This window comes from Mesoplodon bidens, assembly GCF_964165515.1.
Source record: "Mesoplodon bidens genome assembly, chromosome: 12".
In the NCBI taxonomy this organism is placed as follows: domain Eukaryota; kingdom Metazoa; phylum Chordata; class Mammalia; order Artiodactyla; family Ziphiidae; genus Mesoplodon; species Mesoplodon bidens.
The window spans coordinates 94,196,616-94,213,521 of NC_138168.1; the positions used below are offsets into that span (position 1 = coordinate 94,196,616).

The 16,906-nt window shown below is 40.5% G+C and overlaps 1 protein-coding gene across 13 annotated transcripts; it reads left to right on the forward strand.

Moving 5' to 3' along the window:
* Window positions 1-103: 103 nt before the first annotated feature.
* TBP (TATA-box binding protein) lies at window positions 104-16,558 on the forward strand. 13 transcript variants are annotated; one of them, XM_081250768.1, is made up of 11 exons: window positions 1,095-1,716; window positions 2,213-2,249; window positions 2,338-2,403; window positions 3,620-3,717; window positions 4,732-4,935; window positions 7,376-7,776; window positions 10,663-10,750; window positions 12,496-12,587; window positions 13,629-13,796; window positions 15,005-15,099; window positions 15,796-16,558. In XM_081250768.1, the coding sequence occupies exons 5-11, from the start codon at window positions 4,882-4,884 to the stop codon at window positions 15,873-15,875; spliced, it is 978 nt and encodes a 325-aa protein (XP_081106894.1). In that variant the 5' UTR covers window positions 1,095-1,716; window positions 2,213-2,249; window positions 2,338-2,403; window positions 3,620-3,717; window positions 4,732-4,881; the 3' UTR covers window positions 15,876-16,558. The 13 variants fall into 13 exon arrangements, with proteins under 13 accessions (XP_081106893.1, XP_081106899.1, XP_081106891.1 ...); XM_081250769.1 differs by lacking the exon at window positions 2,338-2,403; XM_081250770.1 differs by lacking the exon at window positions 2,213-2,249.
* The last annotated feature ends 348 nt before the right edge of the window (window positions 16,559-16,906 follow it).

A 16,906-nucleotide genomic window follows, 5' to 3' on the forward strand; every position in this document is an offset into this window, starting at 1 on the left:
TTCGCGGCGCTGCCTCCGGCCGCTCGGTATCACGCCGGTCGGTCATTGGTCCCAGAGGCAAGCGCCGTAGCCTTTCAGAGAGTAGCCGGCGCCCGCTCTTCCAAGAGAGCTGACAGCGAGGTAAAGGCTTTCTCTCCCAAGGAAACATTCGGAATCACTCTTGATGGATAAAAATTTTAAAGTCTGACCTTACAAAGAAATTGGCAAAACTATGGAGCAACGGAAGCTCGAAGACTCTATTGGAGCGTAAATTGGTACAGCAATATTTCGAACAGGGATTGGCATTACTCGGCATAGTTGAAAATACACACGCATCATGACCCAGCAGTTTCACGCCGAGGTATGTACCCTAGCCAGAAAGACGTGTAACAATGTTCATAAAACATTGTTCTTAATGGCCCCAAAGTGGAAATGAGCTAAATGTCCATAAACTGCAGAATAGATAAAGCAACTGAGGGATGTGTCACAGGAAAAAAATTAACCTACTTCAGCTAGAGCGAAGGCACATCAATCAACATGGATGAGTCTTCTAACGTTGAGCAAAAGAATACATACTATGTACTTTAGGAGTACACAGTGAGTAGGAAGGGCCTGTGTGGCTGGGGACGGGTCGTGGTGCTGGCAGTACTGGTTGTCTTTACTTGATTTAATACCGTCTGTTAATCTGTATATGGGTTTATGTACTTCTTTATATGAATATTATATTTTACAATTTAAAAATGTTATGTAAAAAAGCAAGCAAGCAGCTGGGTAATATAGAATGGACTGTCTGATATATACATGCAATTCTGGAAGCAGAGAGGATTTTTGAAAAGTACTTTTTTAATTAAAACTTTCCCCATACTTTACTGTAAACAAAGGATTTTCTTTGATGGTTATGGACAGAGAAGTATTGTACTTATTCAAGTACTGGCCTGGATACAAAAATTCTGTAAAACATTTCCTATCCTTAAGGAGCTCACAACCTCATTGATTATATGAAGTACAAAGGAAGCAAATTAACAAGAATTACAACATGTAATTATGCCTAAATGAGCCATAGGAGAGGTACTCTGGGGTCCAACTACCTATAGTCTTTTTGTGACCAATGTGAAAATACTGCATAAGATGGTAGCAGCAGAATTAAAATATAATCGAATTTGTAAACCAGGTGTTTTTTTGTTTGTTTGTTTTTTTATCATTCTACATGTTTGAGAATAGCTAACATGCTTACCATGTGCCAGGCACTGTTCATGCATTTCCTTAATCCATCTCACAATCCTTAGAGTACACGTGCTATTATTACTTCATCCTACAGACGAAGAAACTGAGGCGGAGAGGTCTGGTAACTTGCTAAATGTAACACCGCTAGTCGGTTTAAACAGTCAATATTTAAAAATCAATGTCTTGTCTACTACATCCAGCAACAACCAATCGTAAAATACTCTGGCAGGGTGGCCTCGCCCGGAAGGCAGAAGAGCTCCGCCCCGCCCCTTGTTTCCCTTAAGCCGAATACCCAGCAAATCACAGGAAGTGACGCAACGCCCACACTTCCCATGGCCCGCGCTCCACGGTGGGCAGACGGCCGAAGCCGAGGGCGGAACTGGCGGAAGTGACGTTAACAAAGCGAGCCAGGAGTTCTGTAGGGTCGGGAAGGGTCGCCGTAGCGGGCTCCTCGGCCGTTTGCGACTTAACTTCGTTTTCGCCGGCCGGTAGTTGTCTCTGCAGTGACTCCAGGTAACAGACCTTTTAGCTTTTCTCTGAGGTTTCGTGTAGAGGTGACCACTGCAGCGGGGCCCTGGGGTGATGGTGGGAGGAGGCGCGGAATGGACGGGGAGACCGCGCGGGGGCTGTTCCTCCCGCTCGTGCTGCCGCAGCTTCGGCCTGTACCGGCTGCCGACCCCAACGGGTGCCTTCCTCTGCCGTGGTTCCAAAGCGGCTTCCCATTGTACGAGCGTGGGGTGCAGGGTGCTGGGAGGGGCCTGGGACAGGACAGTCCCGCGCATCCAAGACGCGGAGTCTTTATGTCCTGCCATCCGTTAATTCTCCTCGATATTGAAAGGCAGATTCACCCTGGCCTGTGCCCACCTGTTTTGCTACCAGCATTGGTGGTTTTGTAATAAAGTTGCGCTTGAGACTTTCTAACGTTTTGTCAGAGGTCGGAGAGTTCAGGCACGCTAGAGCGTTAAGATACAAATACACACCACTTTCCTTACGAGGTCTCCCTCCCTAGGGCCTGGACTGTGTGGTTTTCTCGTTTAAAACTCCAGGTAGGCGTCTCTGAAAAGATTATGCTTGATTGACATATGCAGTCACTAGAAGGCTATGCAGAATTAATTGAGTCTTTTCCCTTATCAGTGATTATCTCCAAAAAATACCGAATTTGACCAAAAAATGAGGAGATTCTGCAAACAACTCTCTTTTGTGAGGATAAAGTAGTGCGGTAATAGTTGTGCGGTTTTAATGACACAGGGGAGGAAAGATGGTCAGTTCCACCACTGGGAGTGAGAGATGAGCTCTGAAAATGGTAACATGAGGCCTCAACCTAGTTCCACAGATTTCTTCTCTAGACTTAGTTTGTAAAAAGGGGTCTGGGAGCCACCAGTTTCTGGATAATCTGTGGTCATATTAATGAGTGGTTTAAATCCTGCCCTCATTAGCTCTTGCCTGAACCACAGCAGTGAGTCTTAAACCGAACTTCCAGCCTCCAGTTTTATCTCTTGGAATTCATCCACACTCTTGCCAAAGTAGATCTACTCATGGTGCACTTCAGAACCTTGTCACTGCCCATATTGCTTATGTAATAATGACTTAAAATTCTGATAATGTGACCCCACTTATATTTGCTGTCTCATCCCCTGCAGGAACGTTCCATGCAGTCATGCTAAATTTGTTGCTTGCATACTGCATGCTCTTTCAGTGTTTGTCTCTTTCTGCTTGATCTTTCTTCTGCCTGAAATGCTGAATGTAAATTCCTTCTCACCTTGCTAGACCCAAGTCATATGGTCCCTGCTTTATGAAACATACTCTTCAGAACACTTAGCAGTTATATTGTCTTCTTTTGTGTAGCATGTATGCATTCATTCGTGATCACATACTATATGCCAGGGCCTATACTAAGTACAGAGATTACAAAGACATATATTGCTGATTTCTTCACTCAAGGGGCTTAGCATAGTGCATATCTGCTATTATAGCACTTAAGTTTTGCAGTGATTATTTACAAACCCTTCAAATTGAACTCTTTGATGCCAGGGATCAAATGCCTCTTCATTTTTATATTTGCAGCACTTCTGTTGTTGTAAGAGGGTAACAATGTCTGAAAGAGCATAATTTTCTTATATGTCTGATGTTTTCTGAAGCAGAGTTTTCTCTTTTTTTTGGTCTGTTTTCCATTGATGAATATGTAGGATATATAGTCTTTGGAATCCTTTGTCCTTTCAAAGTCATTATCAGATTCTTTCTGAGTGCTTATTTTGTACCAGTACATGCTTGAGTTACATGTGTGTCTTTGACGTATAACTTGTAACTTTAAGATCTGTAAGTTCTGTGTGAGACTATCTTATCAGATGGTAATGTTTAAACTGAAATCTAATAATAATAGCTAACATTTATCCTGTGCTTACTGTGTGATAATTAGATGCTGTTCTTGAGGTGTTAATCAGTCCTGTTTGAATCGGTCAGTTCTCACAGCAACCCTGAGCACGGTAGGAGTCCATCTGAACTAAACAATAAAAGGTAGTTCATCAGTCACTCGGTTCTTTTGACTAAAAGAAATTTCAAACGTGTAGCCAGTAAAGACATGATTTAAGGAAAGCCAGATACAGGCATAGTTTGTATTTATGTGTTCTGAAGAAGTAAAATTATTACATATATAAAAACATGTTTATTTTTATGTCTGTACGGTTTCTATCACAGTGTTTTATTTAAAGTAGTTGCTCAATAAATGAGCACACTAAAGTGTATTGGATCCAATTCAAAATTTATTAAACTTAATGCCCAAGACATTGTAGAGGATAGAATGCTGAATGGAATATTTTAAAACTTGAATTTAGCCTAATAGCACTGTGTATACAATGCATAATAAATATTTCTACTCAGATATGACAGGTTCCTTAGGAATTTGTTTTCCCTTGGTGTTTTCCCCAAAAGTTTTTAATGCTGATTATGTACCTTAATTTTAACATTATAAGACTATAAATTAAAGAGGGAGGGGATATGGGAACATATATATATATGTATAACTGATTCATTTTGTTATAAAGCAGAAACTAACACACCATTGTTAAGCAATTATACTCCAATAAAGATGTAAAAAAATAATATATATGCTATTTATTATATATTGTATTATGTTTACTAATTACATTTATTATATTATAATTACATTATAATTAAGGTAGCATTTTGTTTTAGATAGACAAAACAACCAGTGGAATAGGAAGCATCTTAAAATTAGATTCAAGAGCTTAAGGGAATTGAGATTAAAATAAAATTCAAGAAAAAAAAAGACTATAAATTAAACACATAAAAAAACAATTTTTGTCCTGTTGGCAATTTTGCATGCAGTCACAGGAAATGTGGAAGGAATAGGATTTCAGCTTTGTAAGGTAAAAAGAAATATATTCCAAAATAGTTTCGTTGGTTTTTTTCATTCTTTGTTTGTTTGTTTTTTGTTTAACCATGAAACTGGTTTATAAGACTATATAGCTTACCTGTATTCTTACATTAAACTTCAAACTTTTTTCAAAGCAGCATCACTGTTTCTTGGTGTGCATGAAGATAACCCAGAGAGCTGAGGAAGTCGCTAAGAGTGTGCTGGGGATGCTCTAGGAAAAGACTGAATGCTGAGGTGATTCCCAGTCCAAAGGTTTTTGATTTGCCAAGAAGAAAGTGAACCTCATGGATCAGAACAACAGCCTCCCACCTTATGCCCAGGGCCTGGCCTCCCCTCAGGTAATACAACTGGAGGGAGGGTACACGTAGGACAGAATCTGCATTGTTAGAGACAGTGTAAAAGGGAAGCAAGGGAATTTAACCATCTGTTGTTGAAAATGGATTTATATTTTTTAAGCCTCCTTTAGTTCATTGAGAAGTTCTGTTAGGCTTTGAATAAGCATGATAGTGTTTGATTTGGGGAGTTTGTTTGGAAGCTAAAATGTGCATTTGTAAAACTTAATCTTTTGATAAGCACTTATGAAAGTGGTCTGAGTGATTATAGGGTGTTTGACTTTGGAGATAACTCTAACCAAATTATTTTCTAGTTTTATCTTTTCATTTTTATGTTTAAGGTTACAAATAATGTAGCTACTTTTAAATTTTTTAAATAACTTCTGTTGAAGTGTAGTTTACATACTTAAATAAAAACGTTCTTTTTTCTTTAAGATTTAATTTTATTTATTTTTGGCTGCGTTGGGTCTTCGTTGCTGCGCGCGGGCTTTGTCTAGTTGCGGCGAGCGGGGGCTACTCTTCGTTGTGGTGTGCGGGCTTCTTCTTGTGGTGGCTTCTCTTGTTGCAGAGCACGGGCTCTAGGTGTGTGGGCTTCAGTAGTTGTGGCACGCGGGCCCTAGAGCGCAGGCTCAGTAGTTGTGGCGCACGGGCTTCGCTACTCCGCGGCATGTAGGATCTTCCCAGACCAGGGATCGAACCCGTTTCCCCTGCATTGGCAGGTGGATTCTTATCCACTGTGCCACCAGGACATCCAAAAACACCCATTTTAAGTATGTGTTTTGATAAGTGTATGCACCTGTGAAAGTTATAGAACATTTCAATCACCCTAAAAATCCCTTCCTGCCCCTTTGCAGTCACTCCCCTAGCTCCAGGCAGCTACTGATCTGCTTTCCAGAGTTAGAGATAGTTTTGCCTACTCTGGAATATCATGCAAATGGCATCATACCAGTATATGCTTTTTTTGTGTCTGTCTTCTTTGTATATCAGCAAGTTCCTTTTTATCACCAAGTAGCACTCTGTTGTATGGGTGTACGACAGTTTGTCCATTTTCCAGTTGCTGACATTAGGGTTGTTTCCAGGTTGGGGCCATTGTGAATAAAGGTGCTGTACGTTTGTGTACATTTCTCCGTGTCTGCTATGTTTTTGTTTCTCTTGGGTGAGTACTCAGGAGTGGGATTGCTGGGTCATTGTGTAAGTGCATGTTTAACTTTATAAGAAAGCATGTTCTGAAGTTCTGCCAGCGACATGTGGGAGTTCTAGTTGCTCCACATCCTCACCAGCCCTTGGGTTTTTACTTCAGCCATTCTAGCAGTACAAGCATTTTCCTGTCGACTTATGATCTTGAACATCTTGTCAAGTGCTTGTTAGCTATTTATAGATCTTCATTTGTAAAATGTCCTTCACATCTTTTGCCCATTCTTTTTTTTTTTTTTTTTTTTTGTGGTATGTGGACCTCTCACTGTTGTGGCCTCTCCCGTTGCGGAGCACAGGTTCCGGATGCGCAGGCTCAGCGGCCATGGCTCACGGGCCCAGCCGCTCCACGGCATGTGGGATCCTCCCAGACCGGGGCACGAACTCACGTCTCCTGCATCGGCAGGCGGACTCTCAACCACTGCGCCACCAGGGAAGCCCTGCCCATTCTTTATTGGTCTATTTTTTCATCTTTTATTGAGTTTTGATTGTTCTTTATGTAGTCTGGATATGAGTTCTTTCTCAGATATATGTATGGTAGATGTTTTCTCGTAGTCTGTGGCTTAATTTTTAATTTCCTTTTTAAAAAATATTTATTTATTTATTTTTTTGGCTGCGTAGGGTCTTAGTTGTGCCACATGGGATCTTTCATTGCGGCACGTGGGCTTCTCTCTAGTTGTGGCGCACGGACTTCTCTCTAATTGTGGTGCACAGTATCCAGAGCGCACGGGCTCTGTAGTTGCAGCACTCGGGCTCTCCAGTTGTGGCACATGGGCTTAGTTGCCCTGCAGCCTGTGGGATCTTAGTTCCCTGACCAGGGATTGAACTGGCGTCCCCTGTATTGCAGGACAGGTTCTTAACCACTGGACCACCAGGGAAGTCCCAAGTTTTAATTTTCTTAATGGTATCTTTCAAAGAGTAGAAGTTCTCGATTTTTTCTAAGTCTTAGAGCATTGTTATTCTCTAGAGCCTGAAGGGTTAAGGAGCTTCCTTAAATTCTCACGTGTTGTAAGTGGCAGAGTTGGATTTCACACCCAGGTCTGCTTCCACACCCTAAGCTCTTACCTACTGTGTTATGCTGAAGAAGAAGGTGATGTGTGTAAGAAGAGCAAGTTCCTCCCCGTTACTGCTAAATAACCCCATTTGTGCTCGGAAGGTGCCTGTCTTTGCAAATCTCACCTGCTGTTCTACCAGCCAAGTCCTACAAACACTCACACCAGCCAGCCTAACCCATTGTTCTCCTAACTTCCCGCAGGGTGCCATGACTCCTGGAATCCCTATCTTTAGTCCGATGATGCCGTATGGCACAGGACTGACTCCACAGCCTATTCAGAGCACCAACAGTCTGTCTATTTTGGAAGAACAGCAAAGGCAGCAGCAGCAACAGCAGCAGCAGCAGCAGCAGCAGCAGCAGCAACAGCAGCAGCAGCAGCAGCAGCAGCAACAGGCTGCAGTGGCAGCCGTTCAGCAGTCGACCTCCCAGCAGGCAACCCAGGGGTCCTCCGGCCAGACACCACAGCTTTTCCACTCACAGACTCTTACGACCGCACCCTTGCCGGGCACCACTCCCCTGTATCCCTCCCCCATGACTCCCATGACCCCCATTACCCCTGCCACGCCAGCCTCGGAGAGCTCTGGGATTGTGCCGCAGCTGCAGTGAGTACTTGTTGTATGTCCTTTCCCTGCCCTGGAGGCGTCTCCTGGAACTGTGCTGCTGTTCTTTGTTCTCAGATGGATTGATTTATTTGTGTGGCACTAATGGTGATCATGCATCAAAACTCGCTTTAAAAAGAAAAGGAAAGCTGTCTTAGTGAGTCAGTGCCCCCAATAAAAGGCTCTCATAACATCTTCAGAAATTTAGTAGCTGTGCTTATATGTTTGGGCCAATGAAGTCCAATTTAGATTGCATTATTGTTATTATAGACATTTCGCTGTAGCTGATTTACCAAATGAAGCTTTATGTAGTCTCCTTCCCTTGTGATATTTTTAGTCTTTGGGAAGATTAATTACTTAGTCACGGAATCATTATAGTTCATAGTGGTCCTTGTTTTCCTTCATTGGTTATTGTAAGGGCTGCATGTAAATTTTTGAAGAACTGTGCCCTTCCCACAAGCTGAGGATGGCTGTTCTTATCCTAAATGTATTTTTCTATCTAATTGAATTAGGTCCTGTATGTAACAGAACTGGGGGGTAGGGGACGGGTAGGGAAAATTTCTCCTGCCTGAAAAACAAACAAATATTCTTAAATATCTGTCACCGAGAAGTATATAGCTTTTGCCTTTAGGAAGTTTATGGCCATATCAGGGGTTATCTGTAACAACTATGTTACCCAGTTTTCTTGTAAGTCATTCCTGATCATTTTTAGAACTAAGTAATGTTTAACCATGGATCCTGACTGTTATCCAGTGACCTAAATCTTGCCTTGGGTGTTTGTTTGATCTGAAGCAATTTAAAAAACAGAATAATTTTAAACTTAGTGATTTTAGAAGGATAAGCACTTGTTAGTTCACCTCTATAAACACCATACCCTATTGTCTTGCACACTTACCTGGCTCTTATGTGCATTTAAGTTTGCACCTTTGGTTTAAATCGTAAATTCTACCCAGTTCAGATGGGGTGTTTGTTTCTTGCCAACACCATAATATTTCTGATATTCCACAAAGCGTCCCAGAAAATTCACAAGATTGTAGAAATTAAACAACATACTTTTATTTTCTTAATTTCTTTTTGTTATGAACTTATTTATTTATATTTTTGGCTGCATTGGGTCTTCGTTGCTGCGTGCGGCGAGCGGGGGCTACTCTTCTTTGCAGTGCATGGGCTCAGTAGTTGTGGCTCCTGGGCTCTAGAGCGCAGGCTCAGTAGTTGTGGTGCATGGGCTTAGTTGCTCCATGGCATGTGGGATCTTCCTGAACCAGGGCTCGAACCCGTGTCCCTTGCCTTGGCAGGCGGATTCTTAACCTCTGCGCCACCAGGGAAGTCCAAATAACACACTTTTAAACAGCCAATGGATTGAAGATCACAGGGGCAGTTAGAAAATACTTAGAGACAAATAAAAACAAAAATACAACATACTAAATAAAACATGTGGGATGCAGCAAATGTGGTGCTATAGGTGAAATTTATACCTATAAATGATCACATTATAAAACAAGAGGGCTTCCCTGGTGGCGCAGTGGTTGAGAATCTGCCTGCCAATGCAGGGGGCACGGGTTCGAGCCCTGGTCTGGGAAGATCCTACATGCCACGGAGCAACTAGGCCCGTGAGCCACAACTACTGAGCCTGCGCGTCTGGAGCTTGTGCTTCACAACAAGAGAGGCCGCAACAGTGAGAGGCCCACGCACCGCGATGAAGAGTGGCCCCCGCTCACCGCAACAAGAGAAAGCCCCCGCACAGAAACAAAGACCCAACACAGCCAAAAATAAATAAAACAAACAAACAAAAATATTTCAGATCAATGACTTAACGTTACAACTGAAAAAAGAACAAACTAATCCCAAAGCTAGCAGAAGGAAGGAAATAGTAAAGATTAGGGCAGAGATAAATGAAATAGAGAAAAGAAAAACAGTAGAGAAAATCAATGAAACAAAAGGTTGGTTCTTTGAAAAAAATCAACAAATGTTTAGTTAGACTAACAAAAAAAGGGAAGACTCAAATTACTAAAATCAGAAAAGGAAGTAGGGATGTTACTACCAATTCTACAGAAATAAAATAGATTATAAGAAAGTTCTGTGAACTTGTGTATGTAAAATTGATTGGAAGGAAATAGGTGATGTAGAAATGCGAACGTTGAGCTGATCATCCTAACTGGCGTTACAACTGTATTAAAGAAGACACCCACCCTCTTTTCAACCTAATTATGAGCCATCAAGTTTTCAAAGGTATTGCATTTTGACAGTGCAAAAAAAAGACCCAGAAGCAGCCATGAGCTGGAACAGTTGGAGATGTATTTGCAATCTGGGATCAGTATTCACAAGAGAGTGATGTTAAAACTCATTTATAAGTTATTTATAAAATTATATAAGAATATTAAAAAATGAAATGTGTTCATTGGACCCAGGTAATAAATGGTGATGTTTGTTTTTCTTGACTTACTGAGGGTTAATCAGAGGAAAAAGCTGGTTTTCTTCCTTTGTCAAAGATAATTGAACTCTTGTTCTTCCAAAAGATACTTATTTTGAGAGAAGTGAGAAAGTCATACCTCACTTAGGAGCCATGTGTATACAGAGCAAGTTACCCCCATTTAAGCCTCAGCTTCTTCATCTGAAAATGGCAGTATTAATAGTTATTACTTCATAGTGCATTGTAAGTATTAAGTGAGATTATCTTTGTAAAATGTTGGCATGGTGTTTGGTACTTGTTTAAACACTTAATAAATGTCAGCAATTTTTTAAAATTTTAATTTAAAAAATTAAGATAGTTTAAGTTAATTTAATCTCATTAAATTTCATTAAATTAGTTCTAATGAAAGAATACGACTTCTAAGTAATCACCTAACACTAACAGTAAATAATCATGTTTTCTTTTCTAATTTCTTACAGAAATATTGTATCCACAGTGAACCTTGGCTGTAAACTTGACCTAAAGACCATTGCACTTCGTGCCCGGAATGCTGAATATAATCCCAAGGTCAGAACAATTTTAATATATTTCAGACTATAATAATACAGAATTTTCTTCCAAAGGTCTCTAGATCAAAAAGAATATGTTGTGTTTAAGTTTGTTGACACCAGCAAAACAAGGATTTAAAGCAAAATATGCAGCATTTTTATTGAATAGCTGCCAAGTAAGAGACTCTAGGAATACAGCAGTCCACAAGATAAAGTTTGACATATCCATTGTGAGGGGATCATGTGAAGTTACAGAAGAAAATATATAGTATGATCCCATTTATGTTTTGAAAACTATATAGAACAGAATGCCATGCTACCTGGAATTTACTTCAGAATAGTCCAGTTGGAGAATTGGGAAAGGGGCATATGGATGAAACAAGATTAGCCAAAAGTTAATAATTGTTAAAGTTGGATAATAAGTACAAGAAGTTTATTATATTTTCTACCTTTGTATAACTGCCGATTTTTTAATAATAAAAAGATTAAGGGAAAAATACCTACAAGTTTTCTGATTTTAAGATATCAGCCTAGGGCTTCCTTGGTGGCGCAGTGGTTAAGCATCCCCCTGCCAGTGCAGGGGACATGGGTTCGATCCCTGCTCTGGGAAGATCCCACATGCCGCGGAGCAACTAAGCCCATGCACCACAGCTACTGAGCCTGCGCTCTAGAGCCCATGAGCCACAACTACTGAGGCCCGCACACCTAGAGCCCGTGCTGTGCAACAAGAGAAGCCACCGCAATGAGAAGCCCGTGCACCGCAACGAAGAGTAGCCCCCGCTCGCCGCAACTAGAGAAAGCCCGTGCACAGCAATGAAGACCCAATGCAGCCAAAAATAAATAAATAAAATAAATAAATTTATTAAAAAAAAAACAGCCTAATGCATATGGCAAGTCCATATGAATATAGCATCATAAGAATTAATCTTTTGTCATAATTTTATTAAGTTGAATACATGATTTTACATAATTTTTTCTAATGAAATTATATTAGTTATCCAAGCAATAAAACCAGTAGAGGGAATTTAGGAAATGCAAAATAATGAGGCATTTCCTGGGACTTGTATAAACTAGAATATAATGCTAGCATTTTTACATGTTGGTAAAATCAGAAGACATATAGTAGTTTTTAAACTAAACTTGTGAAAGCAATCTAAACTGTCAAAGAGTGATCTTGATTAGAAATAATATGAATTTTTTCATGTGTAATTAGATAGCAGATATTAAAATTTCAGTTATTTTGAAACTAATTTTTTGCTTTATATCATGTAACCTAGTCACTGAGGCCATTACATTTATATAAATGCCGATCCACCAATTCAGTTTCTAAAAGTCTATTGGAAACAGGAGGTAACATCACTATGCGTTGATATGCTTGTAATCTGATTTATTAATTCCTTCTGGAGGTGGAAAAGGTTTATCAGTAGATTTGCCTAAAAAAAATTAATAAAACAAAATTTATAGTTAAAGATATTTTTGCAAATATTCCTTGTCTTCACTTGTTGGGATGTGTATGACAGAACACAGAGATCTTGGTCCAACCGCCTTAGCAGTCACAACTTGTGTGTTTGCTCCGTATGCAAAAGACGTGTGGCACATGGTGATGTAAGGGAGCCCTGTACGGAAACACATGACAGATATCTTGATAACTTTCTAAGTACCAGGTCCTTCTTACTATTTGGGGTGTTTTTTCTCATTGTCTAGTTCTGACAGAAGTCAGCAGTCTGGTATGACATCATTAACTATTGTCTCTGGCTGTTTTAGCGGTTTGCTGCTGTAATCATGAGAATAAGAGAGCCCCGGACCACTGCACTGATATTCAGTTCTGGGAAGATGGTGTGCACAGGAGCCAAGAGGTGGGTTTAAAGGAGTTCATTGTCCTGGTCTGTATGTTACGAAAGAAATGGCTGTGTCATGGTTTCTCGGCGTTAGGCTAATACTTTAATAAAATGTTATTGTTGCTTTCTTATTAAAATAGTTGATCTCATCCCTTCTGGACAGCAGTAACTTCATTTTCTTAGAGTCAGGCATTAGTTTAGGGTGTACGCTATCACGTGATTTCCATACAGTTCAGCATGTATGCATGCCTCATTTTTGTCATTCATGACCCTGCACTTGAGAGCCTCTTGTCGACGATGATACTGCTCTCATTATGCTTTTGTTACGTGAGCCCTGCCCTGCTAAGTCATAGTTTTGTCCAAGAGATGACTTCTAGGAATGGATAAAGAAAGACTTGACATAAAAGAGGAATTAGTGTATGCATTCTTTGAGTATAAGTCTCATCATTGTTTTCCTCTCCAAATGAAGCTTGTCAGTTTTCATCTCAGTAGAAATTTGTGAGCTAAAATACAAGAATATTAATGATAATGGTGATGATGATATTATGTTTCACATGTATAAAATCTAGGGCTGTCAGGACTTCTCTGGTAGTCCAGTGGCTTAAGACTCTGTGCTCCCAATGCAGGCGGCCCGGGTTCGATCCCTGGTCAGGGAATTAAGTCCCACACGCGGCAACTAAGAGTTTGCATGCCACAGAGATTCCACATGCTGCAACTAAAGATCCTGCGTGCTGCAATGAGGATCCCGTGTGCTGCAACTAAGACCCCGGCACAGCCAAATAAATAAATAACTTTTTTTTTTTTTTAAATCTAGGGCTATCAGTAATTTGGGGAATTGAAGAGGGATTCATTTTGGTAGGCCTAAGCTTTCTGTCAAGGACACGGGAATACTTTGTACATAAAACTCTTAATGTCTGTTGAGCTTTTCTTTATTGGAAGGGGTGACCACTTTATACTTTATAAAATACCTTTCCTAATTTGGACTTCTTATAAGTTTTTCATCTAAATAATTATTTTAGCTGTCTTTGAGTATGAATATTTCACTTTTTCTTTCCCTAGTGAAGAACAGTCCAGACTAGCAGCAAGAAAGTATGCCAGGGTTGTACAGAAGTTGGGTTTTCCAGCTAAGTTCTTGGACTTCAAGATTCAGAACATGGTGGGGAGCTGTGACGTGAAGTTCCCTATAAGGTTAGAAGGCCTTGTGCTTACCCACCAACAGTTCAGTAGGTGAGTCTGAAATGGATTGTGATTGCTTTGGGCAACAATTAATTTATAATCTATTTAAACATTGTTCATGATAAAACATGTGCAAACTAATTAGTATGTAAGAACAAATGATGTACTTATAGGTATATTTATCGTTGAAGTTTCTTCCTGATGTCTTTGGTAACACCTATTCTCACCAGCCTCCTACTTCCCTGTCATTTCGCTTAACGACACCCAAAACTCCCCTTTACTGGGATGAAATTGATTCCCTTCTGTATGTTTTATCATTTTATTGCTCACTAAATACATTTTAAATACATGAACAAAGTCCACAACCTCTTGTATCAATTTTTTCCCCAGTTGTTTGAATCTTCTGTGCTAGTCAACATTTATTTTCCCTGCTACTTCCTGATGAAGACTTACAAGGCAGGTGGTCCCTGCCCACCTCTCCAGCCTCTCTGCTCATAGCACCCCCAAGGCTTATCATGCCCTTATTGCACAAGGGCCCTTGCACATCCCACTTTTATACCTGGCACACTCTTATTTCACTTTTCACCTAGGAAAGTCCCACTGGCATTTCACATATCCACCCCAGCATCTCTTCCTCAGAGAAGCCTATCTTGAATTTTCCACTAGGTTAAACACAGTCACACATCCTAACTGTTTTCAGTCTCTCTAACTAAGAAAATGAAACTACTAGGATTAGAATAAAACATACCAATAGTGCATTTAGTCAGACAACATGGTCAGGGAAAGATTCAGTCTCCAACTAGTATCTTTTCAGTCACTTTGGTTAAATTGCCTGAACGAAGTTAACAGCTAGAGATAGTTCAGTTTAAGGAGCCGAGATGTGAATGACGAGAAGGTAAACTGGGTGACTGTCTGATCTTACAAATAAATGATTATTGGGCTCTTGTAAGTCGGTGTAGACTTGTCCAGAATGAAACTTGATAAAGGTCAGAGACTGTAGCGCATATTTATAAAGCTCTTGTTCTTATGTCAGGAAATCCAGATTCATTAGAAATAGAGTTAGTTGGTCTTCACGTGCCAGTTACAAGTTGGCCTCCCTGGCCTTGAGCACTCTCCCCTGTGATGCTCCTTAAGAACTGGGCTTCGCCTCCTCATCAGTTTGCTGCTTACCCAGTACTTTCCCTTGTTCAGGTCCCCGTTTTTTCTAAAGGCATGAGTAGCTGTTAATTTCTAAACTGTTTTTGCCATTTTCCTTCTAGTTATGAGCCAGAGTTATTTCCTGGTTTAATCTACAGAATGATCAAACCAAGAATTGTTCTCCTTATTTTTGTTTCTGGAAAAGTTGTATTAACAGGTAAGTTGCAACAGGAAGTAGTGTTCGAAGTTTTGAAAGTGTGAAGAATGGCATTTTCTCAGTGCTGAGAAGTAATATCGCAGTGTCGGGACAGTTGACTGGTGACTTGTAAAGCAGCTTTGCCCCTTTTTTCTCTTCCCCTGACCCTGACACTCTGATGCGGAACACACCCACCAGAGGGAGTGAGCCAAGGGAAGTCAGAGCGCAGCCCGGCTGCTTCTCCAGCTGAAGCATGACCTTGGTGGGGGAGGGGGAGGGGGCATTACATTGCATAACAGGTGGCGTTTTAAGTTGGGTACCATTGTCTAAAACTTTGGGGTTCATCACCATTATCATTTTGCGACAACAAAGGAAGATTCAAAAGAGCTTGTTTGAAGGCATCAATTGGGAGAATAAGATTCAGCCACTCTCACTGCTGCCCTGCTGGGTTCTGACCCAGTCCAGAGACCAGCACCAGTCACGTGGGCAGACTGCGGAAGGAGGCTGGAGTCACCTGGGGCGCTACTTTTGTAATTTTTTTAAAAAGCCAACTTAAAAAAATACCACCTTAAAAACAAAAATGGGATTATGACAAGGGTCCATCGTTAATGTTTTAATGCATCTGTCTTACTAGGTGTGGAGAGAATTGTGCTTGTGGTTTTATGTTAAGAAATGCCGTTTTTTCAGACTCTTCTCTACTCCAACTTGTCTTCATAGGTGCTAAAGTCAGAGCAGAAATTTATGAAGCCTTTGAGAACATCTACCCTATTCTAAAGGGTTTCAGGAAGACAACGTAATGGCTGTCATGTACTCCTGCCTCCCCCACCCACTTGTTTTATTAAAACAAAATCAGTTCTGGTACATTTAGTGGTGTTGTGGATGGCCCCATGTGATGAGAGGATGGATGTCTGGTTGTAGGTTGCAGCACGAGGTGAAGCTCTCCTGCATGTGTACCCCGTAGGGATACCAGGGAGGGGGTATTATTTCTGCACAGAGAACACCGAAGTGTTACTGTAAGTTGCTCGAACTGTGCTGCTATTTGGGCAGCGCTGCCCGTTTATTTATATTTAGATTTTAAACACTTACTGCTGTTGACAAGTTGGTTTAAGGGACAAAACTTTAAGTGTTAAAGCCACCTCAACAATCCATTGGACTTTATTTTGTTTAATTTCTTCCCCATAAACCACAGTTTTTATATTTCTACCAGAAAAGTAAAAATCTTTTTTAAAAGTGTTGTTTTCTAATTTGTAACTCCTATGGGTTATTTTTGTGCCACATTCCACCTTTTCAGTATTGCAGGACAGAATAGAAATGTATTAATGAAAACAAATGGCTGTACATATTTTTCTTCCTTCAGAGTACTCTGTACATTAAATGCTGTTTATAAAAGTGTTAGATTGATGTTATAAATGAAACTTTGTAAGATTCATGTGATCATACTGTTTAAAAAGTTGTATTTTAGATATAATGCCTGAAACCATTTCAGTGTGTTTGCTTGCTTGCTTGCTTGTTGTTTGTTTCAATCAACATTTCATTGTATGTTGCAGTGAAAATGGAAGAATTGTCTGAAAATTTTAAGTTGCTCACAAAACGTGTTTATTATGTCCCATACATTGAGCACCTCCCGTTTCCCAGATACGTTGCCTTCTCACAAAAGCTGCAGTTAGGTTTTGTTACTCTTTCACAAGTAGGGCAAGGTAGGCCCCAGCTGAGGGTCTGCCCAAGGTTACAGAGCCCGTAAGTGGCAAACACGGGCTCTAAGCCAAAGGCCTTCAGTGTTAGAGCTGGGGTCGTCCACCGACTGGTGAGGTGTGTTTTTCTCATGAAC